The 20,301-nt window shown below is 41.4% G+C and overlaps 1 protein-coding gene across 1 annotated transcript in view; it reads right to left on the reverse strand.

Moving 5' to 3' along the window:
• Positions 1-206: 206 nt before the first annotated feature.
• Positions 207-20,301, reverse strand: part of RECK (reversion inducing cysteine rich protein with kazal motifs) — a 78,205-nt gene continuing 58,110 nt past the window's right edge. The window contains exons 14-21 of the mRNA XM_043486916.1: positions 17,294-17,482; positions 15,852-15,974; positions 13,548-13,719; positions 6,826-7,018; positions 5,320-5,530; positions 3,621-3,694; positions 2,634-2,789; positions 207-1,828 (exon numbers count right to left, since the gene is read on the reverse strand). Of these exons, the coding sequence (XP_043342851.1) occupies positions 1,607-1,828; positions 2,634-2,789; positions 3,621-3,694; positions 5,320-5,530; positions 6,826-7,018; positions 13,548-13,719; positions 15,852-15,974; positions 17,294-17,482 (1,340 nt within the window). The 3' untranslated portion in view covers positions 207-1,606. The remainder of the gene's footprint in view (positions 1,829-2,633; positions 2,790-3,620; positions 3,695-5,319; positions 5,531-6,825; positions 7,019-13,547; positions 13,720-15,851; positions 15,975-17,293; positions 17,483-20,301) is intronic.

Below are 20,301 nucleotides of genomic sequence, written 5' to 3' on the forward strand. Positions count from 1 at the left end.
GAAGAAGCCGGGGTCTTTGTCCTTGACCCTTCTGCCAAGAACATGCCAGGGTCTGCTCTGACCAGCCCTGTCCCTGCTGCTCTGTTTTCCCACTTTTGCAGTAATCACACCCCCATAACTCCTTATTCAGAGCAAAGGACGAGGCTCGCCAAAGACTGACCAGTGGTTTCATTCTAAATGTGCACTTTGCTTAGAGATACACATAATCATATAAAATTATTTTATTAAAATAGAAAAGCTTTCCAGTACATTGCATTGAAGAGATTTATATAGAAAAAGCAATTGCAACAAACATGCTACATCAACACTGAGAAATTCTGAAAGCTTTAAGTGCCCACTTTTAAACAACATTTTGGTATAATAAGCATAACCCTATATCTTTCAGAGGGTACATATATTTAACACTGAGAAAAACACTTCATGTAAATTCTAAGTTTAGGTGCATATAAACAAGAAGTATTACACTGAATAGCTTATTTAAAACTGTGAAACACATTCAAAGTTTTCTTAGACAACATGCAAACATTTTAATACTTAGATTGACACTTTTAAATATATAAACCACACTTCTTTATAAATCTGTATCAAAAAAGAAAAACAGAACACTTACCTACATTGTGCATATCACAAAAAAACAAATGTGTCTTCATGAACGGAAAGTACTGGGTTAACACACATGATTGTCATTTTACAAATATGGCTATTCACCTTCTTCATAATAAAATAGAAAAATCATGTATTATTTACATGAACTACTAATTATTTCACTTTTTGGCAATTACATAAGTAGCAGCAATTGGTTTAAAGGTTAATGTTTAAAAACTCTACATTTAACTTGGATGATACCAAAGGATATACATCTGTTAATATAAAAATGCATAATACAAGATGCTTTGATGCAATATAACTTCTCCCTTTCACAGAAGTCACAGACACACTTTAAGAACCACTGAGACTATCACTTAGGTACAATATATCATGTGAGTGCCATTTACTTAGCCTGCTTTTGCTTAACACATTAAATGGATTCTGAATTAATTTCTATAAATTAAATCTGCCTGATGACTTACATGATAATTCCAAAGATGCCTTATCTTTTTCTCATACTCTAATAACAGTGGCTCTTCACTGTGACTCCTCACTTCTAGACAGAGTAGGGAATTATCTGTAAACAAACACACATGCACTAGGGGCACCTTAATCCTGAAAGAACTCTGAAATGAAGTTTCTGTGATACGAAGTCCATAGTAAAAGTGAGCTGTCTTTCTAAAAAGTGATCATCTCATTTATCAATGATATAGAATTTGTTTTGGGGTGGGGGACCCATCTAACGAGCAAAATGTAAATTGTAAGGCAGTCAGTGATCCACCAGAAGGAAATATCCTCTTTTCCTTAGTATTTGGAAGAGCATATTGTAACACTTGTAGAAATAAGGCAAAACCCTTACTAATACTGGTAATTAAGAAAAATACTGTATGGTGAACAGAGGTTAGAGGTGACAAGTGCTTTGCCTTGGCCACTATTCAACTACAAACCAGCAGTCCTATATGTTTTTGCCAAAGTAAGAAAATTAGGTCAAGGAGTATTTTGCAGTTTTCACAGGCAGTCAGTTGTATCTCCAGACTCTGTGGATGGTGAGGCCCAGGCTGAGGAGGAAGAGGCGGGGGTGATGCGGAGGCCAGGACCTGGGAGCGGCTGAGGGCATGCTGCTGGAGACCTGTACCTGGGAGATGACCAGGGCAGACAGAGGGACGTGGGCTGCCAGAGTGGGGCTGTCAGAGTTGATAAGAGATTCGATCTTCTCCGCTTCCTTATTGCAGGCCTCAATCTGGGAGAGGATAATCAGATCCTTTAATATAAGTCACAGAACCCATGACAAAGGTCAAGTCAGACAAATTCCACATAAATCCCAACACACGGAATACGTCTTCTCTTTATCCTTTTTTTAGCAAAGTAGTATTCTAATAAAGTCTTAATTTATTACACACATAATAACAGCATCAATGGAAACCAAATTAAATAAAAAGCCATGACCCACACAGCCACTGCCCTTTCTTTCCCCACAATCCTGTTCACCCCTTATTCACGCTTAGACATTATCTTTTCACACTTAAACACAGTCACAGGGATTGGCCTCTCCACGGCCACCTACACATCAGGAGGAGAGGAAAGCACTGAGACAGAATGAGCTTCCTCACTGTGGCAGCTGAGAAACCACTGTATTCACTCCCATCACTGGGACCCTCCCTATGTTGATGCTGAAACTTGCACCTCCTGAGTGAGGTTCACCTCTAGATTATGAGGAAGAAAACTCGGGGCCCAGATCAGATCCGTTCTGGTGGGCTCCTCCTCCCCAGGAGGAGCACAGCCCTTGGGAGACAGGAGTCCGCCTGGCCTTGTCACTGCGTGGCTGGTGTCCGTCCCTGCCCTCCCTGGGCCTCAACCGCCTCATCTGGAAGATGAGCAGATGCCTTCTGAGTCACAGCATCTCCACCCCCCGCCCCTGCATTCTGTCAGAAGCCACTCCCTGGGAGCAGCCCCGTCCTCAGAGCTGCTGTGCTCTCCTCCCTTCCGCCCTCCCCCACTCCCCGATTCAAAGCGACAGGATGGCTGCACAATCGCGCTGACCGCACCTGTAAAGCTTTTGGATAATGGTCCACAGGAACGATGAGGATCACAATTTCTGACTCAATGCTGAAGTACCCAAACACATCACACTGTGGGACGGACACATGCATGCGGATCTTCTGAAGTATTTCCAGAACTGTGATTGGCTTTTTGTTTGTAACCTAGAAAGAGAAAACTATTCTATTACCTGAACAAAGAATTCCGTACTACTGCCTAAGCTGTCTTGTTACCTTGCCTAAAACAAGAAGGCTCTTTTAATCCTAAGAGCGGGGCAGGGCCTCACTGGATGAATTCTAAATATTCACAGAACGCATTCCAGTAGGGTTTTTTCTGCTGCTGAGTTTTCTGGCTGACATGAACACTCTCACCAGGAGCACATTTTAAGGGACAGTTCTGAGTTGGACGCCATGGGGAAATAATTAAAGCCTTCCTGTAAAAATATAGCTGTTTTCATTGAAATGGGTGCAATTTTTTTAGGTAGTGGTAGGGTGTTGGTTGCTACACTTCTGCAATCTCGTCTTCACAAGAGTGAGCAGCAAAAGTAATGGTACAAAAAAGGAAAAGGGGCAAAACCACCATGGGAAGATGGTCGATTCTGGACATACCCCCAGAGGAATGGGGACCACCTGAGGGCGGGCGACCCTGAAACTATCTGGGGGTCTGCCAGCTGCTGGCTGCCTGGCTCTGGCTCCAGCCCTCACGTGGCTCACTGTGCCGGCAGGAGACCGTTTTTAAGCAAGCGCAGGCTCCCGGGTGGCAGGGCAAGGCCACTGCACAGCCAGGCTGTACAGGGAAGGGGCACGGGGCGGGGGCAGACGGCCTGAGCTCAAAGCCCAGTCCTCCTGGTTGGGGGCTACCGCACGGCCTTGGGCAAGATGTCCCTGTGCAAACTAGATTCTCCATCTGCGAACGGGATGACACAGCTGTCTGCATGATTACTGACAAGTTTATTAACAAGCTTTCAAGAGCACAGGGCACAGAAAGCAACCTACCTTAGCAATAGTATCCAGTTTTTCTTTGTCAAACAAAACTCTTAACATGCCGGCACATAACGGGCAACAGGCACCTGTATGACAGAAACCATTCTGTTTGTGTTCAGAATTAGAAATAAAGAAAATTCAAAATGGTTGGTGAAATTACCAGCCCCTCATTCTGTGCTGGGAAAGTTACCGAAGTCCTTCCTGATGACTGCGCTTTCAGGTATGTTCCCTGATCAACCTGGAGTCTAATGATCTATACATTCACCAAAAGCCTTCCGCCATTCCTGCTTTCCTCCTGTACCACTTCTCAGGCGGGGCAGCTGTGGATTTATACAGCACAGGGCGAGCTGGCCTTTCCAGAGACACGGGGCCTAGACCCTGCCCTACCCAGAACTCACTGTGTGATCCCAGGCAAGTGTCTCCTGTCGGCAAAACACAGGAGCAAGTGTTTCAGAGATTCCATGGGTGTTTGATTCAAACTGAATTTTAAAAGTTATTGAAACTGTTAAAAAACAATAATAACATGTCAGACCATGGTCTCCAGGAGGAAGGAGGCTTTGTTCACTCACGGCTGTGCCCCCCGCACCTAGACACCTGTCTAGGACATAGTGGATGCTCAAGAAACATTTGCTGAGTTCCTGGACAGAGGAGTGAACTTGTCAGACTCCAGGTGATCTGTTCTGTGCAGACTTGGGATAAAGCCTCTTCTGCTACCTCTGCTTAACTACAGTATGAGACTGAAAGGTAAGCTGTTTGAAAACCGTTAACTGCTTATAAGAGCCTGTGTGAAACAACACTTCTTGATTATATGCAACTGAAACAATTAAATTAGACACGGAAAAAAAAAAAAAAGAAAGAAAAAAAAAATTAGACACGAAGGCCAGTCTGAGACAACAACTATCTTGTTTTTCTCAATTTAAAATGTTTGTGTTCATCAAAAATACTTCAATTGTTCATTAATGTCCAATTCTTTATTCATTAACTTTATAATAGGCAAACATTATGCCTTTGAACTAATAACCATAATTCCAGCAGCTAAATATTGCTGTTTATCTATTAGTGCTTGAGGTAAGACTGAAATAAGTTTTCCACATTGTTTTAAAACCATGAGACCAGATGATGTCTAAGACAGATCCACCACTTTTTAAGGTAGGCCCAGAGAAATGCATCAATCAGCATTAGGTGGAGTCAAGATTTCCTGAGAAGTTTAAACACACTTAAGTCCCTATATGCAAAACAGAAAAAGAGACACAGAAATACAGAACAGACTTTTGAACCCTGTGGGAGAAGGCAAGGGTGGGATGTTTCAAAAGAACAGCATGTATACTATCTATGGTGAAACAGATCACCAGCCCAGGTGGGATGCATGAGAGAAGTGCTCGGGCCTGGTGCACTGGGAAGACCCAGAGGAATTGGGTGGAGAGGGAGGTGGGAGGGGGGATCGGGATGGGGAATATGTGTAAATCTATGGCTGATTCATATCAATGTATGACAAAACCCACTGAAATGTTGTGAAGTAATTAGCCTCCAACTAATAAAAAAAAAATAAATAAATAAAATAAAATCAGAATTTAGAAAATGAACTAAGTCAAAGAAAAAAAAAAATAAACACACTTAAGTCAGCCTTATTCTTAGTGACTCACTCTCTGAAGACAGATAAGCAAACCCTCCCAACCCCGCCCCTGCCCCACCCCCAGCACCGCCAGCCTACCAGGTGGGATGATGGGTTTGCACTCGGCCGCTGAGAGTGAAGGACACTTCACGGCGGCACACTCAGCCACAGAACTGTACTCGGAGAGGACCCCGACAGCCTGGCAGGGCCCGTGGTAATCGACTGCCACCCGGTCCGAGTAGGCCGCACACACGCTGCTGTAGGTCTCCCCGTTGTGCCCACATACGAGCTCCGGGGCCCTGCAGAAAGGCTGAGGGCGAGAAAGCACACTTGGCGGTAAACTTCTCTGGGCACTTTTCCGAACCAAGAATAGGTCTCCCTACTTTTAAGAAGCAGAAAAGACAGTATAAATTCTTGGACACTCTGAAAAGGCTGCTAAACAGGGCGTGGGGTTAGGGGCAACAGGACCGTCCCAAGACTGAATGAAGAGACCACTTTTCTCAGCCTCTCAGGGACCTGGGTGCTCATTCTCTGAGAACTGATATGAGGTAAAAAGCCTCCCTTCCTCCCAACTTCCATTATTCCAGAAGAGCCTGTTAGAAGAAAACAAGACCAATCTCGATGCAAATTCAGAGGCCTTATCATTTCACACTGGTTCATGGGGTTGCAGAGTCAGACATGACTTAGCGACTGAACAACAATAGGATAGAGAGGGAAGAGAGGAGAGATGAGGGGAGCAGGCGGACTCTGCATCATGAAGAACATGTAAGAGACCCTGCAGCCAGGAAGGGGGTCCAACAAGAGGGAATTCAGAGTAAAGGTATCAGCGCACTTAGAACATAAGCTCTGAGGGGAAACAAGCCCAGGGAGATGAGCTGAAGGGACTTTCCTTCAGTGAAAACCAGGAAATGAGAAGCCAGCATGTCGGTGTCAGCCGGCTGTGGGCAGGGATTGCTGGTCCAAAGCTGGGCTTCTTCCAGGCAGATGGCCCAGCATACAGATCACTGGTGTGTATGGAATGTCTCAGTGGGGTTGTCCTCAGGGTTATTTTTTGACATGAATACCAATTTCACAACCCTCAAAGGCTAAAGTAAACTGATGTAAGACATTAAGTTTTAGAGAAGTTCTCAGTCAGTTTTCAGGACCTTGGGTGGAACTTCAGTGGAAAGAGTAGGGGGAAAGCTCTTCTCTGGGTTGTCTTCCCTCACATTCTTCCTGGGCTATTTTCTTTCTTTTTTATTATTTTTGTTTGTGCGGTTTTCTAACGAAACAGTTCTGGGCCCACAGAACTAGGGGAAGTGAAGATGCTGCTGACTCATGCCGGGGGTGCAAGGCTTTAAATTCTTTTCTAGTGGTTGGTGTCAAGAAGCCTCTCTTTTTGCTCTGTACACTAGAGGTGCACAGGCTCATGAGCAAGGGGGCCCTCCAGTGTCAGGAGGAAAAGCCAGCCTCGGATGTTCATTTTTGATAGAGGACTGAGTGCTCTAGATTTGACGGGATTCACAGAAGACCCTCAGTGGGGGTCTCACTGCTGATTCCCATGTGAAAGATCATAAGCTGATTTCATGCTCGGTGTACTTGGGCTTGTCAGGCCAACACTGGTACCTGGCACGGGCCTTTGTATAAGAGGCTCTTCCCTCTCTGGTACAAAGTGCAGAGATTGCTGTGCTCCATGTGGTTTGTGTCACAAACAGGATCTCGGACCTGGTCACAGGTGAGCTGTCTTGGCAAACACTCATATTGGCTACACCCAAATTTATCAAATGTCGTCAGGCAGACTTGCGGTTTGGGTATGCATCTGAAAAACACAAATGCAGCACCATGAGTCAATGTTGTAAGAGACTGTAGTGGGGCCGGCAGGCAGTGGTGGGGCACGGCAGGCTGAAGAGAAAGTGAGAGAGCAACCAGAAACAGTCCCTGTGCCTGAGAGCTTATGGAGACTGGGGAGTCGAGCATGCATGTAAAGCAGGCCACCGGGTGGAAAACCACATGCCAAATGCTCATGAGAATGAGTCATTCTGACTGGGGAGCCTGGAGAAAGCACACGGAGGAGGTGGAGCCAGGAGGATGAAGGCCTGCCAGTCAGAGAGAGTAGCAGAGCAAGCGCGTGATGCCCCAGACCGTGTGGTGCTGGGGGAGAGAGCAGGGCCCTGAGGGCAGACGCGAAGGGTGCTCGGGGTGGAAGAGGCATGACGCAAGACCACCAGACAGGTCAGGGTCCGGTGCTGGAGGCGTTCCTATCAATAACAGATGAAGCATTTTTCAGGGACTTGATTATCAGCTTGACTAATATGAGTCTATCTTAAGAGAAAACTTCACAGCATATGCTGAAAATTTCAAGCTTCTGTGTTTATAAGGCTGAGGACCTGATGCTGGCTGGTTGTGAATCACTGAGAGAATGCCACCCCATGAAGCTGGGTTTTCCTAGTAATACCCGGACCTGGCTTCATCCTCAATCTCTGAACTTCTGCAGAGGGGTTAGGGAGGATGGTTCTTTTCTTCTTTAGACTTTTTTGCCTCTCTCATTTCTATAAAGGGTATTTATAATTTTCTATAAGAAGATAGGACCTAAGAAAATGTTTAACTTTTACTGGGTATTTAAAATAATAGGACACACAAATATTCATCTATAACATTAAAGGAGAAGAATATATTAGCTAACATCATATAATTTCAAAGGAAATTACTTCTTTTTACATGAAATTACCACTACCATCACTACTACTACCTATGGCTACCTTTTTTGATGAGATTTAAAATTAGGATGTATGTAAAGACAAATTAAGAAAACAATCCAATTTACAAGCACATTTACAAAGAATAAAATATCCAGGAATAAATTTAACTAAGGAAAACTATAAGACACTGATAAAATTAACTGAAGACAACACAAACAGGTGGAAGGATATACTATGCTCATGGATTAGAAGAACTATTGTTAAAAATGACAGTTACCTGAGGTAAGCTATAGATCCAATGCACTCCCTATCAAATACAAATAGCATTTTTCATAGAACTAGAACAAGTAATTATAAAATTTGTATGGAAACACAAAAGTCCCTGAATAGCCAAAACAATCTTGAGAAAGAACAGAGCCCTCCCTGATTTCAAACTATACTGCAAAGCTATAGTCATCAAACTATATGGTACCAGCACAAAAACATACACATAGATCAATGAACAAGACAGAGAGTCCAGAAATAACCCCACATTTATACAGGCAATTAATCTACGACAAAGGAGGCAAGAATACATAATGGAGAAGAGATAGTCTGTTCAATAAATCGTGTTGGGAAAACTGGACAACTACATGTAAAAGAACCACACTGGACCACTTTCTCACACCATACACAAATATAAATTCAAAATGCATTGATGACTTAAATGTAAAACCTGAAACCATAACACTTCTAGAAGAAAACACAGGCAGTATACTCCCTGACATTAGTCTTAGTAATATTTTTTAGGTATGTCTCCTCAGGCAAGGGAAACAAAAGCAAATATAAACAAATGTTGACTACATCAAACTAAAAAGCTTTTGCACAGCTGAGAAAACCATCAACAAAATGAAAAGGCTGCCTACTGAATGGGAGAACATATTTGCAAAAGATATATGTGATAAGGGGTTAATATCCTAAATATGCAAAGAACTCAAAGAACTCAACATCAAAACAAACAAACAAAAAAAACCCCTAACCCTAAACAACCCAATCAAACAATGGGCGGAGGATGTGAAGAGACATTTTCCCAAAGAAGACAAACAGATGGCTAATAGGAACAGGGAAAGATGCTCAATATCATTAGTAACCAGGGAAATGCAAATCAGAATCACAATGAGACATCACCTCACACCTGTCAGAATGACTATTATCCAAAAGACAACAAATAAGTCTTGATGAAGATGTGGAGAAAAGGAAACCCTTCTGTGTGCATGTGATGTATGCCACCCATGTGCACACACAGGACGGAATATTGCTCAGTTGTAGAAAAGAATGAATCTGGTTACAACATGGATGGACCTAGAGAGTGCTATGCTAAGGTGAAATAAGACAAAAAGAGAAAGACAGATTTCAGTTATATGTGGACTATAAAAAGTGAAACAAATGAACAAACATAGTAAAAGAAACACAGTCATAGATACAGAGATCAAAAAGGTGATTGCCAGAGGGGAGGAGAGTGGGGAGAGGAGAGAAATTGTTGTGGAAGACCAAGAGGCACAAAATTCCAGTTGCACAATAAATGAATCACGGGTGTGAAGTGTGCAGTATGGAGGACAGAGTTGGTAATTATGTAATACCCTTCTATGGTGAAAGGTAGTAACTGAACTTACTTCAAAATGTACAGAAATACTGAGTCACTATGTTTATACCAGGAACTAACACAGAGTTGTAGGTCAGTTACACTTTAAAACAGACAAACTCATAGGAAAAGATCAGATATGTGGTTACCAGAGGCAAAAGGTGAGGGGAGGGAGACTTAGATGAATGTAGTCAGAACCAGACATGGAACAACAGACTGATTCCAAATTGGGAAAGGAGTACGTCAAGGCGGTATATTGTCACCCTGCGTGTTTAACTTAAATGCAGAGTCAGTCAGTCAGTCAATGCAGAGTACATCATGCGAAATGCTGGACTGTACAAAGCACAAGCTGGAATCAAGACAGCTGGGAGAAATACCAATAACCTCGGATATACAGATGAAATCACCCTTAGAGCAGAAAGTAAAGAGGAACTAAAGAGCCCCTTGATGAAAGTGAAAGAGGAGTGGAAAAAGTTGGCTTAAAACTCAACATTCAAAAAACAAAGATCATGGCAACTAGCCCCATCACTTCATGGCAAATAGATGGGGAAACAGTGGAAACAGTGAGAGAGTTTATTTTTTGGCTCCAAAATTACTGCAGATGGTGACTGCAGCCATGAAATTAAAAGACACTTGCTCCTTGGAAGAAAAGCTATGACCAACCACAGCATATTAAGCAGAGACATTACTTTGCCAACAAAAGTCCATCTAGTCAAAGCTATGGTTTTCCCAGTAGTCATGTATGGATGTGGGATTTGGACCATAAAGAAAGCTAAGTGCTGAAGAATTGATGCTTTTGAACTGTGGTGGTGGAGAAGACTCTTGAGAGTCCCTTGGACTTCGAGGAGATCCAACCAGTCAATCCTAAAGGAAATCAGTCCTTAAAATTCATTGAAAGAACTGATGTGATGAAATGACTCATTGGAAAAGACCCTGATGCTGGGAAAGATTGAAGACAGGAGGAGAAGGGGACAATAGAGGATGAGACGGTTGCATGGCATCACTGACTCAATGGACATGAGTTTGAGCAAGCTCCGGGAGTTGGTGACAAATGGACAGGGAAGCCTGGTGTGCTGGCAGTCCATGCGGTGGCAAAGAGTCGGACATGACTGAGTGACTGAACTGAACTAAACTGAGTCAAAAGATAACAAACTTCTAGTTATAACATAGTGATGTAATGTACAACATGATAAATATGATTAACACTGCTGAGAGTTATATATGGAAGTTATTAAGAGACTAAATCCCAAGAGCTCTTAGCACAAAGAAGAAATTTTTTTTCAATTTCTTCAAGATGATAGATGCTCACTTAACTTACTGTGGTAGTTATTTCATTATGCATGTAAATCAAATCATTGTGCTGTACACCTTAAACTTATACAGGGCTACATGTCAAGTCTATCTCAAAAAAACTAGAAGAAAGAAATTGGAATGCATTAAGTCATAATTTTATAGAAATTTAAGACATTTGAATAAAAATGAAAAAGAAGACTATTTAGAACTTCACTATCTACTAACATGAAGGAATGAGGACAAAGAATATCACGAGAAATTTGGTAATTTTGGAACGAAAAACATTACTAATTTGAATACACAGAAATAAGAGGATCAACAGGAAAGGCTGAGAATCAGGGAAGGGGCGACAAATTAAAATAAACACTATCGGGGCAGGGACTTGGTCTTGTTGACTACTGTCTTAGTGTTTAGAAAGATCAGTACAACAGTAGATACTTGATGAATGAATACGACTTCATTTATTTTCAAATTTCTATTTTTTAAACAACTATTGTTTGAACAGATAATACAAGCCCATGGAGAAAATGAAAAGACAAAATTGTATATACTGAAAAGTAAGTCTCCTGCCTATTCTCTGTATCCCAGCCACCTTCCCTGGAGGTAATCACTTATTACCAACTTCTTATTTATTCTTCCAGAGATATTTTATATAAGAACAAGCATTTATACATGCTGACTCAAAAAGCATGTGCACTTAAAATTTTGATATGCTTGACCAAACTGCCCTCCATAGAGGAGGTACCAATCTTTGCCCCAATCCTCTCTTGTATGGGAGTATCTATTTCCCTATATTTCATTATCAAACTTTTTTATCTTTACCAATCTGGTAGATGGAAAATGGTACACAACTGTAGTTTTAATTTATATTTCTCTTAATATGAGAGAGGTTAAGCTTTGTGGTAGATTGGCTAGAGCTCATTCATCAAATTCATTTAATTTTCTTCCTGGGCATACAATCTAGATTACATTTCCCAGCCTCCCTGGAAGTGTCGGCCAAATGAATAAGTTCTAGACAATGGAATGTGGCTAGAAGTAGAGATGAATTTTAACTTGACCTATAAAAGCTTTTCAGGAGCAACCTCCATCATCTCCCTTCTCTTATTTGCCTGACAGAGGAGGACTAGAGGCTGTAGGAGCTGGCTGAGTTGCTAGATGGAAAGATCCTAAGTTTCTGAATCACATGTGGAAGGCCACCTGCTGATCACCCAAATGGACTGTATTTGAACTTCCACTATGTATATTTGGGGGTTTGTATAGTAGCTAGAGTTACTCCCCCCAACTAATAAAAGCATCTTTTTAAGTATTTAAGAAGCATTTGTATTTCTTTTCCTATGTTTATGTCCTTGGTCCATTTTCCACTGGTTATAGATCTTTGCCTATTTTTATTAATATATTAAGTTGTTCATCTTTTTCATATTGACTTGTAGGGATTCTTTATATTATCAGAGATTGTACTGAAACCCCTTTTTCTTAAGATTTCTCTTAGTTTGTCATTTGTTATCATGCAGAAAAACTTCATTTTCATGTAGTCGTATTTTTCAAACTGTTCTTTAATATTGATTTTGTATTATACCCAGCCAGGCCTTCCCATTTTTGAGATTTGTGGTTTTATTATAAAAGCAAGTCAATCTTATTCAGAAAGGTTACCAAATAGAAGGAAGCAAACAGACAAACAGATACCAAAACAACCCTCAATTCTATGTCCCAACACAACTATATTATCCTTTTGACTTATTTCTTTATCATGTTTTCTTATGCATAACACCCTATCTTCTTTGCAGAACAACCCTTTGGGCTTAGTTTTCATGATGTAAACTTTGCTAGACAGGGACCAGTTCTCTTTGCTAAAAGAGAATTTAAATTTGTTAAAATAAATTCAACACAAGAAAAAACTTTTCCTTCCCTCCCTTCATACTGCACAAAGGTTTTTGGGATAGAGAAGCAATTGCTTACTCTCCACAAAACCTTCAAAAGGCAAGGGCTGTGGTGCTGGGACGCGTCTTACTCAGCTCTCCGAGGCAGTCAGTGAAAACTTCAATTCCAGAAGCTTGAAACCTAAGAGAATCAGCAGTACCCTTAACCTGCGACCACCACAGGCAGAAATCCATCATTAAGGTGACGTCAACTGCACTCTGAGCTCCTGAGGAAACCACAGACAGAGGAGTCCCTAAACAAATAACTTCATAAAATACTGAAAGTGCACTTTCAGAGATTTCTCATGTTCGATCCCTACAGTGGAGGCGGGTTTTAAGTAGACTATTTTCTATTACTACCAGGCATCAGTAGCTAATAATAAGAATGCATCCACTTCTCTTGTCTTAGCTGCTGTTTCTCCTTGCCTCACACTTTGTTTCTGTCTTACAGAACTGGTCTAGCTTCCGGCATACACCATGGTCTCTCATTAGCTGCCACGAGCTTTGCTCTGGTTAGTCACTCCGCCTTCATGAACACCACTTTTCCTCTACCGTAAACCTTGCTGGCAGTCTCCTCGTTTTCCCAGCTAACTACCACATGCCCCAGAGGCTTTCCCAGGTTCCTCTGGGCTGTGTCAACTGCTTGACCTCTGGGCCCCCAATCACAGCATATTACCAAGCAGCTTTACCTGGATCTTTCCCTCGAGACTCTAACTTCTCAGGGGAAAGAGAATCTTAATTCATCTTTGTATTTTTACTGTCTGGTATAGAGTAAGTGGCGACCTTCAGTTGAAAAAGACAAGGAGGCATTTGACTTACCTTTGGTTTTTTGGGCAGGGATTAGGAGTACATGGATCCTTTGAGATGCATGATCCAAACTCAAACTGATGGTCCTGGAGGCCCACACAGCGAGCAATGCAGGCGCTGGGGTAAGTGCGTCCATTCTGCCCACAAACGGGTACAAACTGATCTGCACAGTTGCAGGGCAGACCTAGAGGGGAAGAGCACCTCAGCGATTGCTCTTGTATGGCCCCTTCCTCTGTTTCCTAATTAAGGTTAAACCACTGACAAGCAGCCAGAGGTCTCAGGTTAACACAGAATTTAACACTAGGTTGGGGGGTGGGGAGAGGGGAGGGGCTGTATGGAGCGGGGGAAATCCTCCCATCTCAGTGTTTTTAAAGGTGGCAAGATTCTGAAAAGCCATTTGTCTGCACAACTTTTGTTTGTTGCATTTATTGCCTGCTAACCGAGGGCTTCCAGATCTTGATCCCAGGGATAGAGATCCTTGCAAACTAAACTACGGGTAGGAAAGGTAAAGAATGTTTCTCCCAATCTGATATATAAAATCTGGAATTTAGAGGTTTGATTCTGGTTTAGGGGATTTCCAGAATGTTCAAGGATAATACCAAAAAACAAGACAAAGAATGAAGGTTGTAAATGCCTCACATAGATTCTTTCCACCTCCTTAGGGAGGGGGAAGAACAAGAAGTTAGTAACTTGGGAAGTTATTGTAACTTAAAGCTTAAGAATTTTTATGAACATCTCCTTCTGAGTCCTGTGTGGACTGGGGCCCTATCTGAGTCCCCCCAAATGTGTATACTTTGTGGCCAGTGAAATCTCCTTAGAGTCTGCTAGCTAAATTGTCTTTTTTTTTTTTTTGTCTGTGCCGCATGCTTTATGGGATTTTAGTTCCTCGACCAGGGATAGAACCCAGGCCCTCGATAGTGAAAGTGTGGAGTACTAACCACTGGACAACCAGGGAACTCCCATTAAATAGTCATTAATGTAACTCATCCCAGGACATGAGGGGCTACACACTATAGGGAGAAAGGGTCCTGCTAGTGGTAAACTTCAACTTCTAAAAACACTGTGATGTAAGTCAATAAGGAAAAGTCTTCCTTGTAAATCTTTAGTTCATTTCTCATCCCACATCATTTTTCGGTTTCTCTAGGCAGAATGAATTGTCCTCACCAGAGCACAGCAGATAAAGGATAAAAATAAAGGACAACAACAACAAGACAAGAACGCAGCAAACCCTGGTGCTCATTAGGGTGGACAGAGGATGGGTTGGAGCTGGTCCTGCCTCTACTTCCCCATCAGTCTGCGTTCACTTCTTGTTTCTGATCTCCCTTTGATTTCCAATGTGCTTGAGATACAAGGTTGGTAAACCCTATTCTGTTCTCTTCCTACCCTATTCCATGTGTAATACCAACTCAGAGTCAAGCTGCTGCTACAGCAGCAAGAAATGGTTTAAGGGCAACTACGTAACTCCTTTTTGCCCAGAACCAGATTTGGGGAAAAAGTAGATACCAGTGAATACTGGCAACTATGCTGTTGCTGTTGACAATTGGAGTTTCTTCTCAAGAAAAGAGCATCTCATCTCACTAACCTTGTTACTTACTGTGGCTGATGTGAGCATAATACCAGCAGCATAAAGCCTAGGAAAGTCAAGAAAGTAGTATTCTTGATTGACTGTTCATAAAAATTAAGTTTCAAAATTACAATAATTTCCCAAGTTACTTCCCTGTTTTTCCCCCTCTCTAAGGAGATATGAATGGAAGGAATCTATGTAAGGTGTTTACAGCCTCTGTCTTTGTCTTGCTATTGTTATCACTCTTCAACATTCCAGAAAACTCCCAGACTTGACATATCTAAATTATAGATTTTATATCTAGATTGGGAGAAATATTCTTTACTTTTTCTTCCAGTAGCTTTGTTTATAGGGGTCCCTGCCTATATGAATCCAGTAAGCCAAGGTAGGACAAGGAAGAACATGGTTTAAAAAAAACAAACACAGAAGCAAATTTACAAAATACATGGATACTTTAAACTATAATGGTAGGGGTAAATGGGTATTTCAGCAGGTAGAAAAATTCCATTTAACTAAAACTATACCAATCACTGGCCCTGCTCTTTTTGACTTATGGAATTTCAAAAGGACCTTAAGAAACCACTTACTTTAATGCCTTCAATTTATAGAGGAGGAAGCAATCCAGAGAGCAAAGTACCCTGCTCTCAGATTATGTATTTACTTTACTGTGCACATTTGCAGTTAACGAGATGCTGCCTTCAAAGGAGAATGGGTACAGAGGACGGGGAAAGCTGCTAGATGACCACGGTTACCTGTGAAGGTGCGACGGTCATCCTCTGAGCTGTGCTCACTGAGACACAAGCGGGTGGAACACACCAAGTTGCCAGCAAAACAAGAACAGACATTGCAGTCGACATTAAAGGAAGTTCCATGACCTGAGAAAAAGGGAAATAAAATGCTGATCTGTGTCATGAATTTATAAATATATCACAAATAAAAAATTACATAGTTTAAAAAGTTTTAAAATAGAAATTCTTGAAAGATGACTTCTGAATATATAAACTAGGGAATTAAACTTGTAATATTGGTATTTTCATATTGACCTCCCACCATATCCCCTCCAAACCCCTAATATGCTCATCTCACTAGACTGCTACAAATTCTCTCGTATCTTATCACGTAAAGTGTGACTTCAATTCCTCATCCCAGGTTCTTTTGTACAGAAAAGGTATTTACTCAGTGAAAGTTTATGCAAAGAATGAGTTTATCTTCTGATGTTTTCTGTGATTCAAGGTACCTATGTTACATTTTAGCTAATTCGAATATGGACTAAGCAATGAATACCTGACTCGCTGGTCTAAGCAGAAATTTGCAAGCTCTTTTTAGTCAAAAGTACTCTTCTTAAAGTAAGATCTCACACAGAAGAGTAGAACAAGAGGCATATAAAAGCTGAACTACTCTAGTTGATGGGTAAGGGGATGGATGTAGAGGTAGCAGAATGAGCAGGTGGAGTGGGGAACACATTCTCAAAAGTGGTATTTTTTTTTTCACAGTTTTTGAGGTTATATATTGATATGAAGAGTTACTAAGGGCTATAAGCAAAAGATGGTTTAAGGAAGCAATGAGAAAGCAAGACCCTCAGGCTTTTAGAGAAGGTGATCAAACGGGGAGGCACTCTTAATGTGCTCTCTCCCAACCCCTAACTAACAGTGCAGGTCCCATCCCTTTGCTTTCCATGATGTCAACCTCTGGGTTTTACTTCTGGGAAAGGGGCAAAGCAGAGACAGACTGTTGAGAAATGGGTGGGAAGGAGCAGACCTGTGCCCTTGCCTGTGGAGGGTAAGGGTATTGTTGTCAAATAGGCCTAGGACTGAATTCTGCTTTGATCATTTACTAGTTGGGTGACCTAAGCATCAGCTTCCTTACATAGTACCTGTATTAAACATCTGGGAGGATTTAATGAGATAACACAGGCCAAGACTTAGTACAGTATTGGCACACAGTTAAAGAGTTCAGTAAGTGTTAGTTACTATCAGCTGTTAGTAGTCCCTTCTTGATGAGGCTTCTAAGAGAGTTCCTTAGAAGTCCTTGTGTTCCATAGAGTTTGAAAAATACTTCCCTAGAATATCTGATTTGTAGACTTTTACTCCCTGGTGAGGAAGCCATCCAATGTTCTCCCTACCAAGTTAATACAACTAATTTTGTGTTAAAAAACAAAATAAAACAAAAAAAATAAAAACAGTTCAAGACTCACTTTTTCTTTTTCCTCCAACAATACAAGACTTCTGAAGGTCTATACAGTGCATCTCTATACAGTTTTCTAAGAGTCCACTTTGCCCACATGAGCAAATTTTGTAACAACCAACTTCCCCTGAAGATGATGGCACCTGGATCAGTGTCCCTTGACGGACAATAAAATCAGATGCTTCTCCCAATTTGCAGCCTGTAGGGACAAAAATGAGCTGAGAGAGCTGGTACTGTTCCCTGATATTGTTTTGTGATATCAGATATACTTCACGTAAGTTTTGTCGATACTGTGTGGCCACTAAAGATTATGTAATAGAACTTTCACTAAACTAGGGAATTGCTTTGGTTCACTGGCCACAAACAAAAATTCCATGTTCCGTCTGTGAAGTGGTGGTGATTAAAGGACACATACCCCAGAGTTAGCGATAGTTCTTACAAAAAAGCTGTAAGATAAGTAGTTCTTAAAATTTTTTAAGGCTTATCAAATATATTTTAAAATCACAGATTTTTAAAAAATGTAACATGGCAACTAAGAGTAATTTTAGAATAATCTGGTCAGAAAACTTTTAGAGATGGAATAAAGACACATCTTAAATTCAAAGAAAAGTGAATACTTGATTGGACTTAAGGAAAATCAATTTATTTTCAATTTTAACAAGATTTATTATGATGCTATAGCTGATATCAGTTCACTTCAGTTCAGTCGCTCAGTCATGTCTGACTCTTTGCAACCCCATGAATCGCAGCACGCCAGACCTCCTGGTCCATCACCAACTCCCGGAGTTTATCCAAACTCATGTCCATTGAGTTGGTGATGCCATCCAACCATCTCATCCTCTGTCGTCCCCTTCTTCTCCTGCCCCCAATCCCTCCCAGCATCAGGGTCTTTTCCAATGAGTCAACTCTTCGCATCAGGTGGCCAAAGTATTGGAGTTTCAGCTTCAGCATCAGTCCCTCCAATGAACACCCAGGACTGATCTCCTTTACAATAGACGGGTTGGATCTTCTTGCAGTCCAAGGGACTCTCAGGAGTCTTCTCCAACACCGCAGTTCAAAAACATCAATTTTTCAGTGCTCAGCTTTCTTCACAGTCCAACTCTCACATCCATACATGACCACTGGAAAAACCATAGCCTTGACTAGACGGACTTTTGTTGGCAAAGTAATGTCTTTGCTTTTAATATGCTGTCTAGGTGGTCATAACTTTCCTTCCAGGAGTAAGCGTCTTTTAATTTCATGGCTGCAATCACCAGCTGCAGTAATTTTGGAGCCCAAAAAAATAAAGTCTGACACTGTTTCCACTGTTTCCCCATCTATTTCCCATGAAGTGATGGGACCAGATGCCATGATCTTAGTTTTCTGAATGTTGAGCTTTAAGCCGACTTTTTCACTCTCCTCTTTCACTTTCTTCAAGAGGCTTCTTAGTTCTTCACTTTCTGTCATAAGAGTGGTGTCATCTGCATATCTGAGGTTATTGATATTTCTCCTGGCAATCTTGATTCCAGCTTGTGTTTCTTCCAGCCCAGCATTTCTCATGATGTACTCTGCATATAAGTTAAATAAGCAGGGTGACAATATACAGCCTTGACTTACTCCTTTTCCTATTTGGAACCTGTCTGCTGTTCCATGTCCAGTTTCTAACTTTTGCTTCCTGACCTGCATATAGGTTTCTCAAGAGACAGGTCAGGTGGTCTGGTATTCCCATCTCTTTCAGAATTTTCCACAGTTTATTGTGATCCACAGAGTCAAAGGCTTTGGCATAGTCAATAAAGCAGAAATAGATGTTTTTCTGGAACTCTTGCTTTTTTGATGATCCAGCGAATGTTGGCAATTTGATCTCTGGTTCCTCTGCCTTTTCTAAAACCAGCTTGAACATCTGGAAGTTCACAGTTCACATATTGCTGAAACCTGGCTTGGAGAATTTTGAGCATTACTTTACTAGTGTGTGGGAGAGTGCAATTGTGTGGTAGTTTGAGCATTCTTTGGGATTGCCTTTCTTTGGAACTGGAATGAAAACTGACCTTTTCCAGTCCTGTGGCCACTGCTGAGTTTTCCAAATTTGCTGACATATTGAGTGCAGCACTTTCACAGCATCATCTTTCAGGATTTGAAATAGCTCAACTGGAATTCCATCACCTCCACTAGCTTTGTTCAGTGATGCTTTCTAAGGCCCACTTGACTTCACATTCCAGGATGTCTGGCTCTAGGTGAGTGATCACACCATTATGATTATCTGGCTCGTGAAGATCTTTTTTGTACAGTTCTTCTGTGTATTCTTGCCACCTCTTCTTAGTATCTTCTGCTTCTGTTAGGTCCATACCATTTCTGTCCTTTCTTGAACCCGTCTTTGCATGAAATGTTCCCTTGGTATCTCTAACTTTCTTGAAGAGATCTCTAGTCTTTCCCATTCTGTTGTTTTCCTCTATTTCTTTGTATTGATCACTGAGGAAGGCTTTCTTATCTCTTCTTGCTATTCTTTGGAACTCTGAATTCAAATGGGAATATCTTTCCTTTTCTCCTTTGGTTTTCGCTTCTCTTCTTTTCACAGATATTTGTAAGGGCTCCTCAGACAACCATTTTGCCTTTTTGCATTTCTTTTCCATGGGGATGGTCTTGATCCCTGTCTCCTATACAATGTCATGAACCTCCATCCATAGTTCATCAGGATCAGATCTAGCCCCTTAAATCTATTTCTCACTTCCACTGTATAGTCATAAGGGATTTGATTTAGGTCATACCTGAACAGTCTAGTGGTTTTCCCTATTTTCTTCCATTTAAGTCTGAATTTTGCAATAAGGAGTTCATGATCTGAGCCACAGTCAACTCCTGGTCCTGTTTTTGCTGACTGTATAGAGCTTCTCCATCTTTGGCTGCAAAGAATATAATCAATCTGATTTTGGTGTTGACCATCTGGTGATGTCCATGTGTAGAGTCTTCACTTGTGTTGTTGGAAGAAGGTGTTTGCTATGACCAGTGTGTTCTCTTGGCAAAACTCTATTAGCCTTTGCCCTGCTT

Source organism: Cervus canadensis, chromosome 14 (genome assembly GCF_019320065.1).
Source record: "Cervus canadensis isolate Bull #8, Minnesota chromosome 14, ASM1932006v1, whole genome shotgun sequence".
Lineage (NCBI taxonomy): Eukaryota > Metazoa > Chordata > Mammalia > Artiodactyla > Cervidae > Cervus > Cervus canadensis.